Genomic DNA, 20,241 nt, shown 5'->3' on the forward strand with positions numbered 1-20,241 from the left:
ATTTTATTGGGAGTTAGTAACGTTTTCGTTGGGTTAGGAAACCTGTTATTTTATTAGCTAGTAAGTTAGGAGTTGTTAGGTTTAGGTACGTATTCAATAGAACTTGATGGTAAAGTTAACTGTGTTTATTTTCACGCTGAAACGAGATCCCAGGCAAATAAGTTGAATTAAATTCAACACGTCACGCTAGTCGTGACAATATCAGTCTCAAGCCAACACTTCTGGGGAGTTTTCCCCAATATCTCATTACAAATTGACCACATACATTTATTTTTATTGTCAGAAGATTCTATTTGTTTTTTATAACTATCCGCTCTTGATTTTAATACAATGTTGTCATATTCCTTTTTTACAGTATAATGTTTGCACTTATTTCTGCTTTTATTTGTTACTAATTTCTGAGGAAAACATTGATTAAACAGGATTGTAAATTCCAACAAAAATAAGTTCCATTGCTCATCGATGGTTTGATAAAATGAACTGAAAACTATTCCCCAGTTTTCACTCTTAAGGAGGTTTACAAATTGTTGTTTGTTTTGTTCAGAAAAGATACGAGTGTAATAGCTTGTATTAATAGCCTTAGTTGACATCTGGAACGTGACGCATTGGGCAGAATGATCTGATATGTGCGTGTTTATTACAGAACTTTCTATGTAAGGAAAATTAACAAATATGTTATCTATGCAACTTTGACTTCGACTCGTTATTCTGGTATTTGCTGTAATTGTATGTTGAAGATTAAAACAGTTCATAAGTGATAAAATTCTATGTTTGTTTTTGTTGTCCTTAAGAAATTCAATATTAAAATCACCAGTGATTATTATCATTTTGTTTACATCAAATATAATGCTCAATGCGCGTTCAAGACAATCAAAAAAAGTTTCTATATTTCCTGCAGGGGGTTTATAAATGCAAATAACAACTACTTCCTTCCCATTAATGTCGCAATCAACTGCGGAGCATTCGAATATTTGTTTCTTAGACAATTTGGTTATCTTAATTATAGACTTACATTTTATTGATTGATGAACAAATATCGCACTACCTCCGTGTTCCCCACGTTCACAACATGCAGAAGAGACCAATTTAAAGTTATGTGGAGTGAAAAATTGTAATTTATCTTCTGTTTTCCAGTGTTCCGTTACACAAAGTACTCTTACGTCTGCTAGATCCTGGATTAAGTGATTCAGTTGATTTAACGAATTTCCTATTGATTGGATATTCTGGTGTAAAATTCCAAATGTCTTCTTCTTGCTGCTCTTGGAATCATTTCTTGAAATTTCCTTTTTAGTTTTGCTGCTATTTGAGACCTTCACTAAAAAGGATTACTACCATAGTTTATGTTGTTTTTATAACGCAACATTCTTCTCTTGTATAGACAGTCCAAATTTTTTGCTGAGTGATTTATATCTTCAATTTTCATCTTTTCACAATTTGGACAGTTTAGGGTAGTTGATTTACAGTTTCGGGCTTCATGTTCACCACCACAATTTAAACAGCACTTTTCTTCAGAGCAATGTTTTGCTACATGTCCAAAACCGCTACACTTAAAACACATGGCCAAGTAATAGTTTTCGAAATATTCGCATTTCCACTAAGCGGCTACATTCGAAAAAAAACAAGTTTTCGTTCTTGTAGCTGTGAATAATTAGTGAATTGGTGAATTAGTCATCAATACGAGACCACTATTCATGACCTTTTTATAAAGAAAATATTGTCACGTTTAATTTATGAGCCCTTCTGGGTTCACCAATTAAACTGACTCACGACGTTAAACGTCGCGCCGGGATCTCAGTTTTAGGGATGGAATCAAACACTGAGTTTTTCTATTAAACACTTAAATCTATTAAATATGGTATACACAAACGTGTCTGCACAATACGGTTATAAACACTAAAAGTTGACAATTCTACAATTGTACTTACATAGTCACAAGCTAAGGACTTAGCATTTCTGGCGGCTGGCTTGGTCACTTTCGCGTTTTGAACAACTTTGGAGAACTGACTACTTAACTTGATCTTTTCCCGAGGAGAGTCGACATTTCGACTTCTCAGGTCATGAGAAGTCTTTACCGAGACAGGATTTGAATCTTCTTGTCCAAATTTATGAACAATTTGATGAATGTACTTTGACTGATGGATGAATATTGAGTCATCTTTAAGTCGCTCAATTTGCAAGCCCACAAAGTACTTTGGATCTTCAATTACGGTAACCTCTTCTGTAACTGAACAAGCACTAAGTCCAATTCTTCATCACTGTCAGATAGTAGAAGACCATCATCAACATATAATGCTAGAAAAACTTTTCTGTCAGTCTTAATGTAGACACAATTGTCAGAAGTACATTGATAAAAACCAATGCTTTGACAAAATTCCTTGAAAGTCTCATTCCACACTCGAGGAGCTTGTTTTAGGCCATAAAGGGCTTTATTTAGTTTGCACACTTTTTGTTTATTATTGTTTAATCCCTCAGGTAAGTCTATATACAATTCTTCACTTAGTACACCGTAAAGGAAAGCAGTTTTGATATCGAATTGCCTCATTTTCATTTTCTGTTGTGCTGAAAGGGCTAAAAGTACTCTTAGTGTGTCATACCTTGTCGTGGGGGAAAAAGTCTCCTGAAAATCTACACCCTTTACTTGACTAAACCCTTTTGCACATAGGCGAGCCTTAAAACGAGGTTTGTGACCATTTTCAGCTTCCTTAACTCGGAAAACCCATTTCGTCCCAATTGTACTTCTGTTTGGTGGCAAATCAACTAACTCCCACGTTTTGTTGGCTTCCAAAGCTTGTAGTTCTTCTTGTATGGCTGCCTTCCATTCCTGCTTATTTGGACAACTAATGGCTTCTTGGTAACTGGAAGGAACACTTATTTCTGTAAAATTAATCTCAGAAAAGTCAAGATCAAAGTTTTGACACAAATATTCAGGTGGATGTATATCTTTTCTAACTCTTAAGTTGTAACGTGATACTTGTTCATTGTCAGTGTCATTTTGTCCTTGTATATCAGGTTCCTCAAAATAGTTTGGGTCAAGGTCATCTTGAGCATCTAAATTGTCAGATCTGTTATTTTCTATTGGAAGTAGAACACAGTTTTGTCTTGGGGTTTTAAATTCACTATCTTCATTAAAAATAACATGACGAGAAACTTTTATTCTATGCGTCACAGGATCATACAACCTGTAATTCGTTGAATCCCCTTCATAACCTACAAAAACATACCTCTCGCTTTTCTTATCCAGTTTGGTTCTTAAAATGCCTGGTGTTAACAAATAGGCTTCACAACCAAAAACTTTGGTGTGTTGTAAGTTAGGCCTTTTACCAGTCCAGTGTTCATCAGGAGTGGTTTCAGACTGCTTTGTAGGTGTCCGGTTCAGCAAATACACAGAAGTATTTACTGCTTCTGCCCATAAAGTTTTTGGAAAATCCTTGTCAAATAACAGAGCTCTTGCAGACTCCATTATGGTCCTGTTGTCTCGCTCACAGCGACCATTTTGCTCCGGTGTATAAATACCTGTAGTTTCTAAAACTATACCACTTTCAGACAAATACTGTTTTAGTGACTCATTTATATATTCTCGCCCATTGTCTACACGCACTCTTTGAACTTTGTGCCCAAATTTAGTGTTGCACAAGGAAATAAAGTTCTTAAAACATTGGGTTACATCACTTTTATGTCTAATAAAATTTACTGACCTGTAGCCTGTATAATTGTCTTTAAAAAAAACATAGTATTTGGATCCTCCAATACTATCTTCACTCATCGGTCCACAGACATCGCTGGAAATTAACTCACCTGATTTTAATACATGTTTTTCAGTGTTTTGGAATTTTCACAAAAGAAATTGTCATTTATGTTTGTTATACTTATTCCACTTACAAGATTCTTTGTGAATAGTTCCTTAATGTACTTGATATTTAAATGTCCGAGTCTTTCATGCCATTGTTTTAAAGTCCCCGTAGAAACTACATTTACCTCAGTAATTGCATTTTTATTCTGTAGGCGAATCAACACTCTATAAAGGTTACACCAAGGTACACCAAGTCCCATTTACAAACTTCTTTATCAAAATTTCTCCGATTCCTTGAACTGGAAGTTCTTTATTATCGCCGAGTTTTACGAATAAGTTTTGAACTTTTCGAACTGATGTAAACATACTTTCCGAGTGACACATGTGTCTACTAGCGCCACTGTCTAAAATCCAAATGTCACTACAGTCAATGTCAAGTTCAGGCACACTGTCATCACCGTCTTCAATATTGAAAGCTCTTCCATTTGCAGTGTTGCCAGAGTTACCACTTCCACTTTGATGTCTAGTTCGACCACTTTTATGTCCACTATATCCAGGTACAGGAAAAACTGTCCCGCGCTCTCGTTCATTGTCATTTTGGCCACCGCTGCTGCTTCTATGAGTGTTACCTCCTAATTGTTGCCTTCGGACATCGGCAATCCTTTGCAAAATGTCCCCTTTTTCCACAATTATAACACTTCACATTGGTTGACGGTTTTCTTTGTGGAGACCCTGTATTTCTAAAATTTCTATTGCCAAACTTGTTCATTTGTGTGGCAGCTAAAGCATAATCTTCATTATGTTCGCTTGTACTTAAATTTCTTTCTTCATCAAGTAATCTCGAGGTCAAGTTTTCAATAGTCTGTCTAGCTTCATCCAAGCTTGTCGGAATGGACCATATTTTGGTGGAAGAGTGCTCATTATTTTTGTAATAACAGCAGTGTCACTCAACTGGTCTCCTGAATTTTTCATTTACATTGCTAGATTTTCAACCTTTGAAATATGCTGAGCCATTGAATCTGTGGGTAGCATTTTGTACTGATAAAATTGTTCGTGTCCCAACATTTTATTTGTCTCCGTTTTTACGTCATAGATCGAGTTTAACTTGTCTAAAACTTGTTTACTGGTCTCACAGTTTTCTAATAGTGAAATTTGATTTAGCCCCATTGCTGCAGTTATTATACACATTGCCTGAGTATCTTTTATTCCACAATTCACCCTCTGCAAATACTTCTGGTTTCGGGGTACTGCCATCTGCAATTCCATACAGGCCTTTAGCTCGTAGGGCTCACTTAACTTGGAATTTCCACTGTTGATAATTTTTGCCTTCAAATTTTGCTATTTGAGCAATATTTCCCAGATCGACGTTACTCATCTTAATGGATTCTTCTTCAGAAAATCGGGTCCAACTAGTTTTAACCTCGACTTCTCTTCTCGATCCGTTGAGTTGATTCACGATCTTTTGGTGCCTCAAGCTTTTATTGACGCCATTTTTATTTTATCGATCGATACGTCCGACACACGGGTTGCTTCACTTTTTCTTTTACTTCACTGTCCAAACCACTCTGGGCCCATAACCTGTTGGGGTGGTTGGATCCTGGACAGTAAAACACGTTTATTTAACTAACTAATAAACTTGTAATAAGACTAAAAGTGAACATTATACGACCGACAGACAGACAGACTGAACCGCGTGCATTCTAGAACATCGAACGTCAATTATATTAGATGGCGTTGCTTGTCAACCAGTACAATGTTGCCACTGTTACAACAGGTTATTTTATAAACCCAACATCAGCGAACAAACTTTTCAAGTTGGTGATGCACCATTTTCCTTGAACTCTATTGACACTATTGACATAGACTGACCGGCACAACAAAAATGACAACCAACTGTCACGACCATGGAAGTATACAGATGTTAAAGACTATTCAGTCGATGTTAACTCTGAATCACGGACAAACAAGTTACGGGCAAGGTTAAAACTTACCGTAACAAACCTACGAACAACGAAACAAATTAACAACTCGAATCGCGTGCCACGTAGCACTCTCAGTCTCGCACCGACGCACCGTCGCAGTGACCCAGGGTTGCCAGATTTGTCGACTCGATTTCCCCAGTCGAAATTATAAAAATCCCCTAAATACTGGCATTTTGAAAAAACATCCCCAGAAACTATTTTTCCGTATTTTCATAGATAATAAATTTTTCATAAATGGTCATTCCTGGATTTTAATACATATCCGTTACAAAAACATTTCCCGCATATATCTCCAATACTTCAAAACGAGATGCGTTACAAGTAAATCTCCAAAAACTACTAAATATTTAATGCAAATAAAATTTATTTATTTTAGTTGTAGGATGGCTTGTCTGGATGACTGAATAAAGGCACACTTTTAGATAACTCTATTTATTATCCAGATGCAAAGGCAAAAATTGAAAAACGTGACCGCTCCCTCGCCCCGACTTAACCTCACTCTGTCTCTCTCTCTCTCCGCTTAAACTTCACTTGTCATGTCACACCCGTCACTTGATAATGGCGCGAATTTTAAATTGTAATAAGTAGTTTACTACAGTTCGGCCTTCCTGACCACCGTTCGTCCTCGATCGGTCTAGCATACATAATTTTAATGTCAAAAAGGCGCTTTAACAATTCATAAACATTGACATAATGATTGTCTTAACATAAGCAACAAAACCATAAGCAAATCTTAACCATATGACGTATAGGTAAACATAATCCGTCCTAACATAAGTCTTCATAACAGTAAACTACAAACATAATCCATACATAATCCGTAAGTTTTCATAACAATAAACTACAAACATAATCAAATTCAAAGTTTCAGGGAAAATCAGGCTACATAGTAGGGATTTATTGTGAGTCATTGTCAGGGTCATCATAAGTCGAGTTAAAGTTAGTGAATGGTCGTAAATTGGAAGAATCTAGAATACTTTTGTAAGGTCTTTGTGTGACTTGAAAAACCTGGAATGTCTTCTACAACGTACCTGTCATTGGGCAAAACCCTAGTGACAATGTAAGGGCCTTTATACAAGGGTAAATGTTTTTTATTTAAGCCAGGTGTTACGTCAATATTTACACGCACGACGTAGTCGCCTTCTTTATAAACATGTGTCTTATGTTTCTGATCGAAATACTGTTTATTATACTCCTGCAACTGGAGAATTTTATGTGAGGCGTTATTACGAACTTCGTCCAAGTCTCGTACACAGTCATTCTGGGATCTAAGGTATTCACTTAAAGGGTCTAAAACCTTACCCTTTTGGTGAATGCCAAAAAGGAGTACAGCAGGAGAATTTCCAATAGATCTAGAAAAACTGTTATTAAAAGCGAATTCAACATCTGCAAGGACACGATCCCATTTATTCAATTCAGGAGATAATTTTGACAACATCGGTCGTAAGTCTCTATTAATCCTCTCGATTTGCCCGTTGGCTCTAGGTGTTCCGGCTGCTACTAAAATAAGTTGAACATTGTTCTCATCAAGAAAAGTCTTAAATTCCTCTGATCGAAAATTGGAACCACGATCAGCTATAATCCTATTTGGTCGACTATAGCTATTGAAGTAACTAATTAAATGTCGAATAGTTTCAGCGGCGTTAGTTGTACGACAAGGAAAAAATTTAACAAACTTGGAAAATCCATCAATCACTGCAAAAATATATTTAAACTGTTTACCTGTTTTTTCCAGGGGACCATAATGATCACAGTGTATAGTGTCGAAAGGAACATAACCCTTAGGGATTGGGTGTAAAACTGCTTCACCTTTTCCACTTCGTGAATTATAAAATATACATTTCAAACAATTTATTATGTGATTTTTAACACGGTCCTTTAAGTTTGGAAACCAGTAGGTTCTTAAAATAACCTCACAGGTTTTGTCAACTCCAATGTGTCCAATATCATCATGACACGTTCGAATAACATTTGACTCAAGACATCTTGGAACATAAAATAACAGTTTAGAATTGTACTTTCGGTACACCAATCCATCTCTTAATTCATAAGAAGGATGTTCAGTAGTAATTAACAAGTCACGAATCTTTACAATATTTTCATCTTTTTCCTGAGCAACACATAAATTCCGTTCCAAGCTATTTTCAACAAAATAAACATTAAAAACTGGAAAACAACGACTAAGAGCGTCCACATGTTTCATACGCTCTGCTTTTCTATGTTCAAGTGTATAATCAAATTCTTGGAACACTAATGTCCATCTCAAAATCCGGGGGTTAATATCTTTTTTCTCTAAAGTCAATTTCAGGCTGTTACAATCAGTGATAATTTTAAACTGGATCCCTTTTAAATAAATTCTGAATCGTATCGTAAAGTAGTAGTCCATATTCACTCCATGTCCTGCTGCACCCAAGCCATGTTGCCCTGCACGGTCACACCTCCACAGTGACAAAGGGAAAGTCGCCCTCATTTTAATTTGTTTAATGTTGAACTTGTGAGTGTCCACCGCGGTTTTTTGTTGTGTGACGTCCCTTTCGTGTCCATTTGGTCTCCTCAGATAGACATGCAGTTTTTACATCATTCAACTTCTTCGGGTTTTGATTAAAAAGTTTTTTCCCCTTAAAGAATAAAAACTGAGCTAGTAACTTCACTTTTTGACATCAACACTGGGTTTTGATTAAGTTTTTTTTCCCCTTTGAGAATAAAAAACGGAGCAACCTGTCACCTCTATACCAGAACTGGGTTTTTGATCAAGGTTTTTTCCCCCGTGCAGAATAAAAAACCACCTTGGTACATTTGGGTTCAGCTGTCCCCCCTTTTAGAATGACAGTCAGCAGACTAGTGATCTAGTTAAGCCTCTGAAGATGGGTGTCTGAATACACCCGAAACATGTTAGGAAATTAACAGCCTTTTTAATAAATATTTGTGGAGATCGACTCTGAGTTTTGATTTCACTTAAATTCTGAATCTCTGTAAGGAATAAACTATACAAAGTGCTTCCAATTCAAAGCTATGATATTTCGACTCATCAGTAGTAGTTCTTTTGCTGAAATAGAAAACTGGATGGAAGTGTCCATCATTTTGCTTTTGCATAAGAATTGATGCAAAACCTATTGAACTAGCGTCACAATGAAGCTGAGTTTCAAGATGTGGGGAATAAATGGCCAAAACTGGAGCAGATGTTAAAATTTGCTTAATCTTTTCAAAACACTCAAAACAACTTTGGTTGAACAAAAACTCTTTCTTAGATTTCTCAAATTTTAACAAGTCATACAATGGTTTGGCTAAAATAGCAAAATCCTTGACGAAACGGCGGAAGTAGGAACAAAGTCCCAAAAATCCATGTAACATTCTAAAATTTTGAGGTAAAGGGAATGAAGAAACTGAATCTACATTGTCCGGACTCGGTCGAATTCCGGATCGGTTAATTGAATAGCCCAAAAACACAATTTCACTCATCACAAAAGTACATTTGTCAAATCGTAAGCTAAGTAAATTGTCAACTAAAACTTTATATACCTCGTTCAATATGGATAAGTTGTCATCAATTGTCTCTGTGGCTATCAGTATATCGTCAATATAAATAATAATTTTACCTTGTTCAATCATATTCTGAAAAGCTGTATTCACAAAACGCATAAAAACTGCTGGACTATTTTTAAGTCCGAAAGGCATTTTCAGATATTCAAACTGGCCAGAAGGTGTAACAAAGCTGGTGTATTTGATTGACTCAGGGTCTATAGTAACATGATGAAATGCGTCTTTGAGATCTAGTCGTGAAAAGTATTGTTTGTCTCGTAGCTGCTCTATTTGGTCATCAATTAGAGGCATGGGAAAATTGTCTCTAGCAGTCAACTTATTCAATTCCCGAAAGTCAACACATAGCCTCAACTTACCTGACTTTTTCTTTACCAAAACAATGGGAGAACTGTATTGGGATGAACTCTTCCTAATAATTTTCCTGTCCAGTAAGTCCTTAGTAATCTTGTCCACCTCTAATTTGTCTGAATATGAAAGTCTACGAGGGTGAAAGTAAAAAGGTACATGTTTAGGGTCAATCAGAAGTTTCATTTGTAAGTCAGTAATGGGAAATTCAGGCCTAGGTGCTGTTACATAATTTTCAAATAAATTTTGTTCTATAGTAGCCCTTACTTCATTGTTTAACTGTGGATTAATATTCAAATTTAGATTAATACGAGTTTCCTCAAATTGATCCACTTGGATATTCAAAACTTCATTTTCAACATAATGCACATCATTATCAAGAAATTTTAAATATACTTTACCCTGATTAATAGTAAAATTAACAGTAGGGTTACACAACACATCTCTACCTAATAAGCAAGAATCTGACATTGCACTTGTAGGTATGACATAAAATTTAGTTAATAAAGAAGTAATTTGGTCAACATCAATTTCCGCTTCATAACAACCTAAAATCTGTAACCCACTACCATTCATGGCGGTAAAACTATCATTTGTTTCAGCTAAAGTAACATAACATGGTACACAATCTTCTTTAATAAAAGATACAGGGCTTCCCAAATCAAGAAAAGCATTTACTTCAAATTTTAAGTTACCTGGCAGTGGTCTCATCTTCACAACAGTTCTACAGGCTGGTGTTAATGTTGTTGGGCTTACCAGGTGGGTGGTGGAATCTGCAGGTGGATGCTCAGGTCTACGTTTTCTTGGACAGTCTCGTAACTGATGCTGCATGGAGCCACACTCAAAACAAGAGCCAGGAGTCCTTTTAGGACGAGTACACTCAGTGGCCTTATGCCCTGTCAGGCTGCAATTGAAACAGCGGACTGGGGAAGGTCGTTCTGGACGAGAATCTCCAGAGGATGCCTGGGTTGTAGTCCTTGGGTGGTGGTAAGTCCTTGGGACAAAAGTAGATCTGTCTTCAGAAGTGACTGATTTCATTGTGGACAAAACTTCTGCCAAACTTGTAAATCCCTTCATTCTGGCTTGTGATTGAAGGTGAGGGTCACTAAATCCATCAATAACATACTCAATAATCTCATCATCAGGTAATCCTATCTGATTACACATCATAACCTTGTCAGTAAAATATGTGGAGAACTTTTCTGATTTTTTCCATCGGCGAGCTTCCATAGACTTGAGTAGCACTATTTTGTTCGGCCGGGAATCAAACATAGTTTGTATTTCAATTTTAAGCATGGGCCAATCCATTGTAATGTAATCAGGTTTTGAATGATACCAAGTACGAGCATTGCCAGTCAGCTTACCCATAGCAATCAGCTGTATAATTTCATTGGGCACTCCATATGTTGCTTGAATTGCATCAACTCTCTGAATCCAATTGCATACATTATCCTGGTGGCCACTAAACTCAGGCAATAATGCAGCTAATTCGTCATTCCGAAAACGGGGGGTTGTGCTGCCACCAATTTGTCGTTGTGCTGCTAAAACAGCCCTAACAGCTAGGCCTACCAGATCTTCTGCTTCCACTTCATGGGTTGATTCAGAGTTTTCGTCCCCTGTATTTGCCATTTCTTAAGTTCACTTAAAATCGGGTCATAAAACTTATTAAGATGTAAACGTATCATAAACGACATAAACGAATTTTGAAGTTGAGGGCCTTTTCCGATAGTAACCGAGGTTATTCCACTTTTTGCGATAATCCTGGTAATCGTAATCCGTAATCCCACTTCTGAAACTGTAGGATGGCTTGTCTGGATGACTGAATAAAGGCACACTTTTAGATAACTCTATTTATTATCCAGATGCAAAGGCAAAAATTGAAAAACGTGACCGCTCCCTCGCCCCGACTTAACCTCACTCTGTCTCTCTCTCTCTCCGCTTAAACTTCACTTGTCATGTCACACCCGTCACTTGATAATGGCGCGAATTTTAAATTGTAATAAGTAGTTTACTACATAGTTTAGGTAAAAATTTTTCCCCACGAAAAATTTCCAAAAAATACAAAAAACTCTAAAAAAAAACTTTATTTTCCGGGAAACATTCCCTAATCTGGCATCCCTGCAGTGGCCCCCGCCCCGTGAACACATGAACAAATTAAATTAACCTTGTAGTCGTTGCATCACTGCCAAATATATTTTCAATTCAGATAAAGTGATCAAAATATTGATACATTTATTTATCAGTTCGTTTGAAGGTGAAACCCTTTATATCTGTATATTGCTTAAACATTGAGATGCGCTTGTAATTTCATAAAATAATCACAAGATCTATTCAAAGGCAGAATTTTAGTTAAAACTCTTCGTATCGAAGAAATTTCTCTAACACTGACAACGTAACTAAACAACTACACAACGTAAACGTCAACCCAGACGACAGTGCCGATACCAGCGCCCACTGTCGTTCTCTTTGCGGTTTAAAATTCAACATGCTTTGAACCACTAAAGGTGTCCCAAAGACGTCTTTCTTTGACCGCCCTGGGCCGTCTCAAAAATGACGTCTCAAGAACATCTGCACTAGTCCAGAGACGTCGCTGATAAAAAAATGACCAAAATGAGACGTCCACTGGACGTCTGCTGTTACTTAGGAGATGATGAACTTCGCATGAATTGAGAATACTTGTATACGGCGACTTATTATGTGGTTTACTTTGAAAGTGCAATTGGTAACCTCGAATCCATGACCGAAGAGTAGAATTGGAGGTTACATAGCGCCAATTATCGTAAAAAAGTGACAAGCGACCAGCAAAAGGAGCATTGCAACTTACAGAGATAGGTTTTAAGGTCGTCTCCTGTTGAACCTTTGCCTCGATTGAGTTTTTTGGCAATTGAGTACGCTGGGAGGAACCTCGGCGAAATGTACTGGATCCGGGTTCTTTATTTGTCTACGGCTGTAACTCGAGGCTAGCCTTCCTTACCGACTGAATAGATTTAACTTTCTCAGTTAAGTCTTCCCCAAACAGTAACTTTCCCACTGGGGTGTTCTCTACAGCCTTCCTAGTATGAGCATTTAGTTTTGGAAGGAGTAAATACCTTCGATAGAGGGACAATGAATAGTGGACATTCAATAGAACCATAGCAGAGTAAACTAAGGGTTCCAACAATATATTGGACTCTGTTGTTGGGTTAGAAAACATGGAATTCAATGGAATGGCCATTGCACCTAGTCCCACTACCACTTGCTCTTGTAGTTTACTAAGAAAGTTATCATTTTTAAGACTGGGTTCATCCAGAAGAACCCGTCCCTAATAGCACTCCACGTCACAAAGACGTTTTATTTACGTCCGGTCCCGACTATTGCAACGTCTTAGAAACGTCCCTTATTGGAACGCCAAGGTTTTATGGACGTCTTTAAAACGTGCAAATGTCACAGCTTGAGTGATACCGTTGGACGTTTTTTTTGTACGTACTTCAGACGTCCTGCTGGTCCGGACGTCGTATGTTTCTATTCACAGGGTGTCCCATTTAAAAGGATACACATGGTGTACATTTGGGATAGTTGGAAACTATTAGGCGTACAGATTGGTTAAATGGAAAAAAAATTGCGTACTAGTCTGTTTAAAAATAATCCGGGTAATAAATGTTTTAAATCGGTACTGATCCGTTAATGAAAAAAAAAATTTCATCAAGGGAACAGTATCAAATTAAAACAACAACAAGCAGACTAATATGCAAATTTTCGTCCCTTTAACCAACCTTATTATTGTAGCTCCAACTGTCCCCAAAAATCCCATACATACACCACATATGTAAAAACTTTTTTAAATGGGACCCCTTATATACTTGACCTTTTTTTCGAAAGTATGCCTTCACATACATTATTAACTAGATCTAACCGAACTTAATTTATTTATATTTATTTGTATTATACCGCATAACGCTTGCTAACTTCTTATAATCAGAACAATACTTAATTTATTCTAGGATTAGATATAAAAGGAGGTATATTTTTTTATGTATTAAAAATTATTAAGTTGATACAAAAAAAATTCAGTCAAATATTTATTTAAAAAATAAATAACGAAACATTAGCATAATTAACATATTGTTTCATTATTAAATATTTTTTTATTCGTTCGGGTGCCATTTTTAAATACGTCTTAAAGGCGTCTTCAATCTTCTTTTCAGAGTGGTTTCCAATCACTTTGCATGTAGTAACTGGAAAAAAAGTAATGAAGTGTAGTTGAAATACTATATAGTGAAATGTTTCCTAACTTCATAATTTCAAAATGAAAATATTGTGATGTCACTACCTCAAACATAGATACATAATATTTATAATAATTACCTGTAATTAATTTAGCAATATTGAGTGATGAAAAATTCTTCTTTTGCTTTTTTCCCAGACAACTATATTGCACTTGAATTTCATCAGCTACTAATTTTTTTAAAGCTCTTCTGACAAATTCCTCTTCCGATTCTCCCCCAACATGAGACAAAAGTGTCATCTGAAAAACACACATACAAATAATAAAGCAAACGTCACATTCAAACGTTTCTATCTCAATAAATACAGATACATACATAAAATTGTTTTAATTTCAAAAACTAAAAACACTGCCTTACATTAGAGTATTTAAATTACTGTTGCTCAGACCAACACATATCCCACATGTATATTTATCACAAAATTTTCAAGTACAATAAAACCGATAAAAAATAACTTACCGAATTTTCCATGTTCTGTACATCTCTTAAGAAGTTTTCGAATCTTTCAAGATCATTTTGATTGGTAATAGGCAAATTGAAGGAAAGCCAGCAGTTACTGATTTCCGAAGCCGATGAGTTGGTGGTATGATTCTCAAGTAATCTTTTTTCTTTTAGATCTCTCAGTTCATTCTTTATATCTAGCAGCGTCATATCAATTATATTAACTTTACGTAAAATTTGCTTCAAGTACTCTGAAATAAGAAATTAATATTTGTCAACCAACAAATAATTTTTAATAAAAAAAGTTAGTATAAAGTAAATGCTCCTCTTACCCCTATCTTTCGCTGAGTCCACCTTGCATGTGTCAGTTTTTCTTTTATTACAATTTTGTGGTGCTACAAAAATTTTAAACGTTTATTTTAACTTTACAACATAACATTACCGTCAACTTACTTGTTTCGTATTCTGTTTGCTCATGGTTTTGTGTTTGCATGTCATAGTATGGTTCTGTAAAAATAAAAATGTTAATACTATTAAAACATGTAATGAAAATAATTAATTACCAGAAACAACAGTAGACGAGTTATTAGGTGTTGCGCTTCTGGGCGAGCCAAGAAATTGAGCATTATTGCTACCTAAAGATTTTTTTTATTATGTTTGTAGTTTTAATAAACTGAGCTCTAAACTAATATGTACCTTCAGTTGCAATTGGGCATTCTTTTACAGAATAACGAGATACAGAATTATTCGGTTTTTTTCTTTTAACAATAACTTCAGATGACTCATCGCTACTGTCACTTCCTGATGTAAATTGTAAAGTCGGCTTTCTCATCCTTTTTCTATCCGATTGGAAGTCCAGGTCTGATGTTTTCTCTGCCGCCATGCATTTCTTTCTTGCCCTATGATAATCATCTGCAAATTATTATCGGTAGTAATTGCACGAGTGCATAAAAATTACCGATAATTTTGCATGAAAACTTGTTATCTCTTAACTGCATGAGTATATTTTCATATTTTTTTGGCGAAAGAGCCCGACACCGAAGGTGTAGTGCTTTTTTAAAAAAAAATATGAAAATGACCGAATGCTGTTTGCAAAGATAACAAGTTTGAACGCAGAATTAATAATTTAATAATTTTGGGGAATATTTTCCGAATAAAGAAAATGTTTTGGTTTTGCTGCAACTATAGATTGCTCAATGGAGCCCAATGAGCAAGTTCCAAACCGTTCATTAATTTTTGTTGACATCTCGTTTGACATTGTTTGGTTATAAAAAGTCAAAAAACTGCGCAAGGATAACAATTAGTGTACTAGCAATAGGCTCTACAACAATGCAGTCGTTATAGATACGTACAGTGCAATTATTTATAGTCAAATTTTTACCCTTTGAGAATGACTTCATGCAGGTGAAAAAACACGCATGTCTGGAATTAGATGACAAGTTTTAACCTACAAATGCTTTGAACATATAGTGCGTTCGGAAGTGACTGATGATCAAGTGCCTTGAAAATCACATGTTCATGAGAGTTTCAGTTTAATCATCATTCATTCAGTGAATAGGTGTGCTTGCACTCACTTAAAGATCTCTTCTACTCCTAATAACATAATACTTTATTAATGTTTATTGATTTTGTGCTGTGTTGTTGTGCTGTGCACAATAATGCGAAAATAGTAATTTAGCATACCAAAATTACCAACTTCTTTGTTTTTCATAAAAGCGGTTATTTTGGTTTTACTGACCGACAATTTCTTAGAAAGGTTGGTAAAATAGGAGTCGTAAGCTGAAATTCCAGCCTTTTTCATTCGGCATAGGGTAGCCGTACTCACTTTTAAAGCCTGTGATGCTCTATCATACACATTGGAATAATCAATTGGGATGACATCTGGAAACTGTTCCTTTGCGTACTCCAAAAAAAGCAGCACATTTAGAATTAGCATTTGGGCTTGCTCATTGTAGGGCAGCGTTTGTATACCTTTGACAATGAGTAAAAAGAACAAGTATCAGGAGGTAACAATAATATAAATTATAACCCGTTTGTGCATTAAGCGAGGGGGACGGAAGTTGATTGCGCATTCGCCAACTGCGCAGTTGAATTGACGCAGTCATTGAAAGATTGGAGTTTCATACTCGCAAAAATTTGTTGTTTGTATTTGTTGTAGTATAGTGTTAGTTTGTTTTGTTTGTTTGTGGTTCTTTAACAGGTTGACGGCCGCCATATTACTCCCCCCGCCTCCCCCTTGTTTCTGTCCCCCTCTTTGATTGCTATTGTTCCTTCCTGTTATGTTTACATTTTTTTTATTCATTGACCTTTGATATATGTTACATACATTAAACATTAAAGTGACAGTAAATGTCAACGTTTTTAATTTGACAGGATGACAAAATTAATAACGTGCCTTTTTTGTTAAAATTGTTTATTTCACATGTTTGATATGCGAGAAACAAAGATGTAAAAAGATGACGTCATTCTCAAAAGGTAAAAATTCGACTATAACGGTTTTCACTGGCCTATTTGGATGTTATTTGGCTACTTTTCATAAAGAAAAAGTCATATCATTCCATTTGTTTTTTTTTTATCTTTTTTGGAATTTGAGTCATGGTGTCAAAACTAGCCCCCTGGCGGAGAAATATTCAACTAAATTAACTATATTTTGGTTGATTCTTATTGCCCAAGAAATGCTCTTTTCAACAATACCGAATTTGTTAAAATTGGTCAAACCGTTAAGAAGTTAAAGCAGGTCATTGCAAAAACAATTGAACACCCCACGCCATCTTTGTTTTTGAAATAACAGAAATTTGTTTTTTATGAAAATGATAGATAAATTGGTTCGCTTTAAAAATGTGGAAAAAATAATTCTAGTTTATTGTGCAAAATTTATAGAAAATGCAATTTAAAAATGTAAGATGGCAGTTACGACTCGAAAGTTACGACTCGTTAGAACTCGAAAATATTTTCCAACGATTCTTCATGGCCGATTTACCTAAAAAAATGTTTACCCCAAAATCATACGACGAACGGTTCCCGAGATATGATCGAGGAACAGTCTTATTGGGTCACCCGGTACAACTATTTAAAATAGAACTGGGAAAACACATTCGAGAAAAAATGTATATGTAATTTGCTAGTGATTTGCTTGTTGGTTAATTTTAGGGACATGTGTGAATTGTATTGTTTTGTTTTTTAAGTAGCATGATCGCTAAATAAATACTATTATTATATTAATACTCAAATTTACAGAACATGCACAAAATGTGAGAACTGAAATTATTAAACGAACTAAACATTTCAGAGCCCTGACGTACAAGAACAGAGGTATAAGCACAAAAACTGCAACTAAAATATACAAATCTATTTGCAGACCTCTACTCGACTACGGACACATACTAAGAGTTAATGCGACCAGCAGAACAAAAAAACACATACAAACTACAGAACAAATTGCACTTAGACTAGTAACCAAGATTAGACATCCTCAAAACCCGCTACATAACCCAACCAACGAATTACTCTACGAACGGACACAAATGACAAAAATAACAGAACGATTAACGAAACTAGAGGCAAAATGGAAAGGCAACCCCCACAACTGGACAATTATAAACCCCATCTCCCTCACAAGACCAAATAGACAATCTCGCTACGCCTTTCCTCAATATACCCTGTTGGAACATTTTACCTAAAAAAAAACGGACTAACTATTAATTTTAACCTTTTCTTTGTAAAACATTATTTATTTATTTTTTTTAACAAATATTTATGTGGATACATTAAGCTTTGTTTCTGTAACATTGGCAGAAAGACCGGTAGGTCGATAGCCTTTTTCCTCGGAAATTGAAGAAGAGATTTTTTGTGTGTGTATTATATTGTTACGGTTTGGGCCTACTATGCTCGATACTTCTGAACGAGCGCTCGCTTCGGGATGAAACCGATGCGCCGCAATATCTGGCCGGGCGCGTATTAAAGTAGGCCACAGTTAGGAAGCGCCATACCTGGAAGAATCGTTGATATTCGAGGCAAATCGCGAAGCGTTTCGCGGTCATTCTAGAACGTGGTTTGCAAATATAAAAGACGCGGTGTCGACCGCGGGAGTAGTGAATTTGGGAACGCGGTAAAGTTTAAATAGTGGAATTGTAGTAGTGTTCTTAGTAGCTGAATTAATTATTGTACGGAGTGTTTTAAAGTGTAAATAAATTTAATAATTGTTGAGTTAAACTGACTTTGTGTGAACCCACGGGAAAATCGTAACAATTGGTGTCAGAAGTGGGATCAGACTTTAGTGCGACGTGAATTGGAACTAAACTTCGGGTTAAAGACTTGTGTTCAGAACCGGACTAGAGATTTTTGGAACAGTGGTGTGTTAAATTTATTTTATGCCAATAACAAGATGTCAAAGTGCAAATATGGAGGCCCAATTTGCAGCTATTATGGCAATGCTTAAACAAAACAAAGAAGAACAAGAAAGGATTCGACAACAAGACAAAGAAGAACAAGAAAGAATGAGACATCAAGATATGGAAATGCGTCAAGAAGATAGAGAGCGTAACGTAGAAATATTGAACGTTCTAGCGGGGACCAAAACAGAAATCCAAGAGTATGTAACCCATAGTCTCAAAAAGATGGAGTGTGATGTTCAGGTAAAATTAAACGATGTTCGGGAGGACATTAATAAAATTCAGATTGATGTTCGGGAGGACATTCATAAAATTCAGAATGATGTTGAGATAAAGCTACGCGACTTAGAGCAGAAAATTGACAGCAGAGGAGTCAGCTCTGCAGTGTTCACCGGAAACGGGCTCAACAAGATCAAGCCTCCCACATACGATGGTCAAACTTCATGGGCAACGTACCAACTCCAATTTGAGGCCGCTGCAAATGCAAATGGCTGTAGCACTGGTGGTGGCATTACGAGGACCTGCATTGGAGCTGTTACAGACTCTGCCTATCGCCCAACAAAGCAACTATGACGCATTAGTAGCTGCATTAGAACGACGTTATGGGGATCAGCATAGGAAAGGAGTGTACCAAACACAATTAAAGGCAAGACAGCATAAAACTGGCGAAAATTTACAAGAGTTTGAGGCCGAAATTCGTCGCCTTGTGCATCTGGCTTACCCAGCCGTTCCGGATGAAATCCAAGAAGAATTTGTGGCACAGTATTTTGTAGAAGGGATTCGAGATCCGGAGGTAAAGAAAATGCTGAAGATGTTCAAAGGGACCAACAGCAGCGTATTACTGGTTCGAGCGCTGGAAGTTGAAGCTGCGTGCAATGACTTAAAGCCAAGGATCAGGGCCGTGACCGTTCAAGAGGAGAGAGTACCGCCAGCCGATCATGCTGCTACACCAATGAATGAAATTAAATCAATGTTCGGCCAAATAGTGCAACAAATGGCAGCATTAGGAAATGGTCTTTCCACACAGTTAGAACGATCACGCCCGATCACGAGAGTGGAGTGTTATCGATGCGGACGTACGGGACACATTAAACTTCGAGATTGTCGAGTAACGATACCGTCCCGCTCTCCAACGAGGGACGTACAACCATCCAGAAGGGACCAGGAAAACTCCCACTAGTCAACATTACGGGGCGAATGTTGACTAGCGAAGACAAAGCCCCCAGAATTATCTCCTGCGCACTGTGACTGAGAATCGGCTAAAGTTTTAGGAGAAATAACAGTCAAGATTTGCCTTGGAAGGATTACGTTTTACCACACCGTGTTAGTAGCAGATATTGAAGATGAATTTATTCTGGGAATGGACCTGATTCGTCAACATGGATTTTCTTTTGATCCCGAGCAAAATATCCTAAGGTTTGGAAGTGAAGAGTTCATCCTGTCAACCAATCACCGCTATGAGTCACCCATTAATGTTTTGGCATCTC

The 20,241-nt window shown here is 36.5% G+C and overlaps 2 protein-coding genes across 2 annotated transcripts in view; both read right to left on the minus strand.

The window, feature by feature from the left end:
- Positions 1–1,718: 1,718 nt before the first annotated feature.
- Positions 1,719–20,241, minus strand: part of LOC145739679 (uncharacterized) — a 256,327-nt gene continuing 237,804 nt past the window's right edge. The window contains exon 2 of the mRNA XM_081994986.1: positions 1,719–1,990. The gene's annotated coding sequence lies outside the window, so the exon portion shown is untranslated. The remainder of the gene's footprint in view (positions 1,991–20,241) is intronic.
- On the minus strand, positions 12,985–15,645 carry LOC145739678 (uncharacterized). The gene is made up of 7 exons (XM_081994985.1): positions 15,060–15,645; positions 14,927–14,998; positions 14,817–14,870; positions 14,696–14,758; positions 14,382–14,614; positions 14,002–14,161; positions 12,985–13,871 (listed from the first exon to the last, which is right to left on the minus strand). Exons 1-7 carry the CDS (start codon positions 15,244–15,246, stop codon positions 13,720–13,722), a joined length of 921 nt encoding a protein of 306 aa, XP_081851111.1. The 5' UTR covers positions 15,247–15,645; the 3' UTR covers positions 12,985–13,719.

This window comes from Ips typographus, unplaced genomic scaffold (assembly GCF_016097725.1).
Source record: "Ips typographus isolate SLU unplaced genomic scaffold, UJ_Ityp_2.0 IpsContig34, whole genome shotgun sequence".
NCBI classification, from domain to species: Eukaryota; Metazoa; Arthropoda; class Insecta; order Coleoptera; family Curculionidae; genus Ips; species Ips typographus.

Coding starts and splice junctions, on each gene's coding strand:
- LOC145739678 (XM_081994985.1), bottom strand. CDS start 15,246: ATGGCGGCAGAGAAAACATCAGACCTGGACTTCCAATCGGATAGAAAA. Junction 14,871..14,926: donor CTCGTCTACTGTTGTTTCTG/GTAATTAATTAT, acceptor TTATTTTTACAG/AACCATACTATGACATGCAA. Junction 14,615..14,695: donor GGACTCAGCGAAAGATAGGG/GTAAGAGGAGCA, acceptor TTCTTATTTCAG/AGTACTTGAAGCAAATTTTA.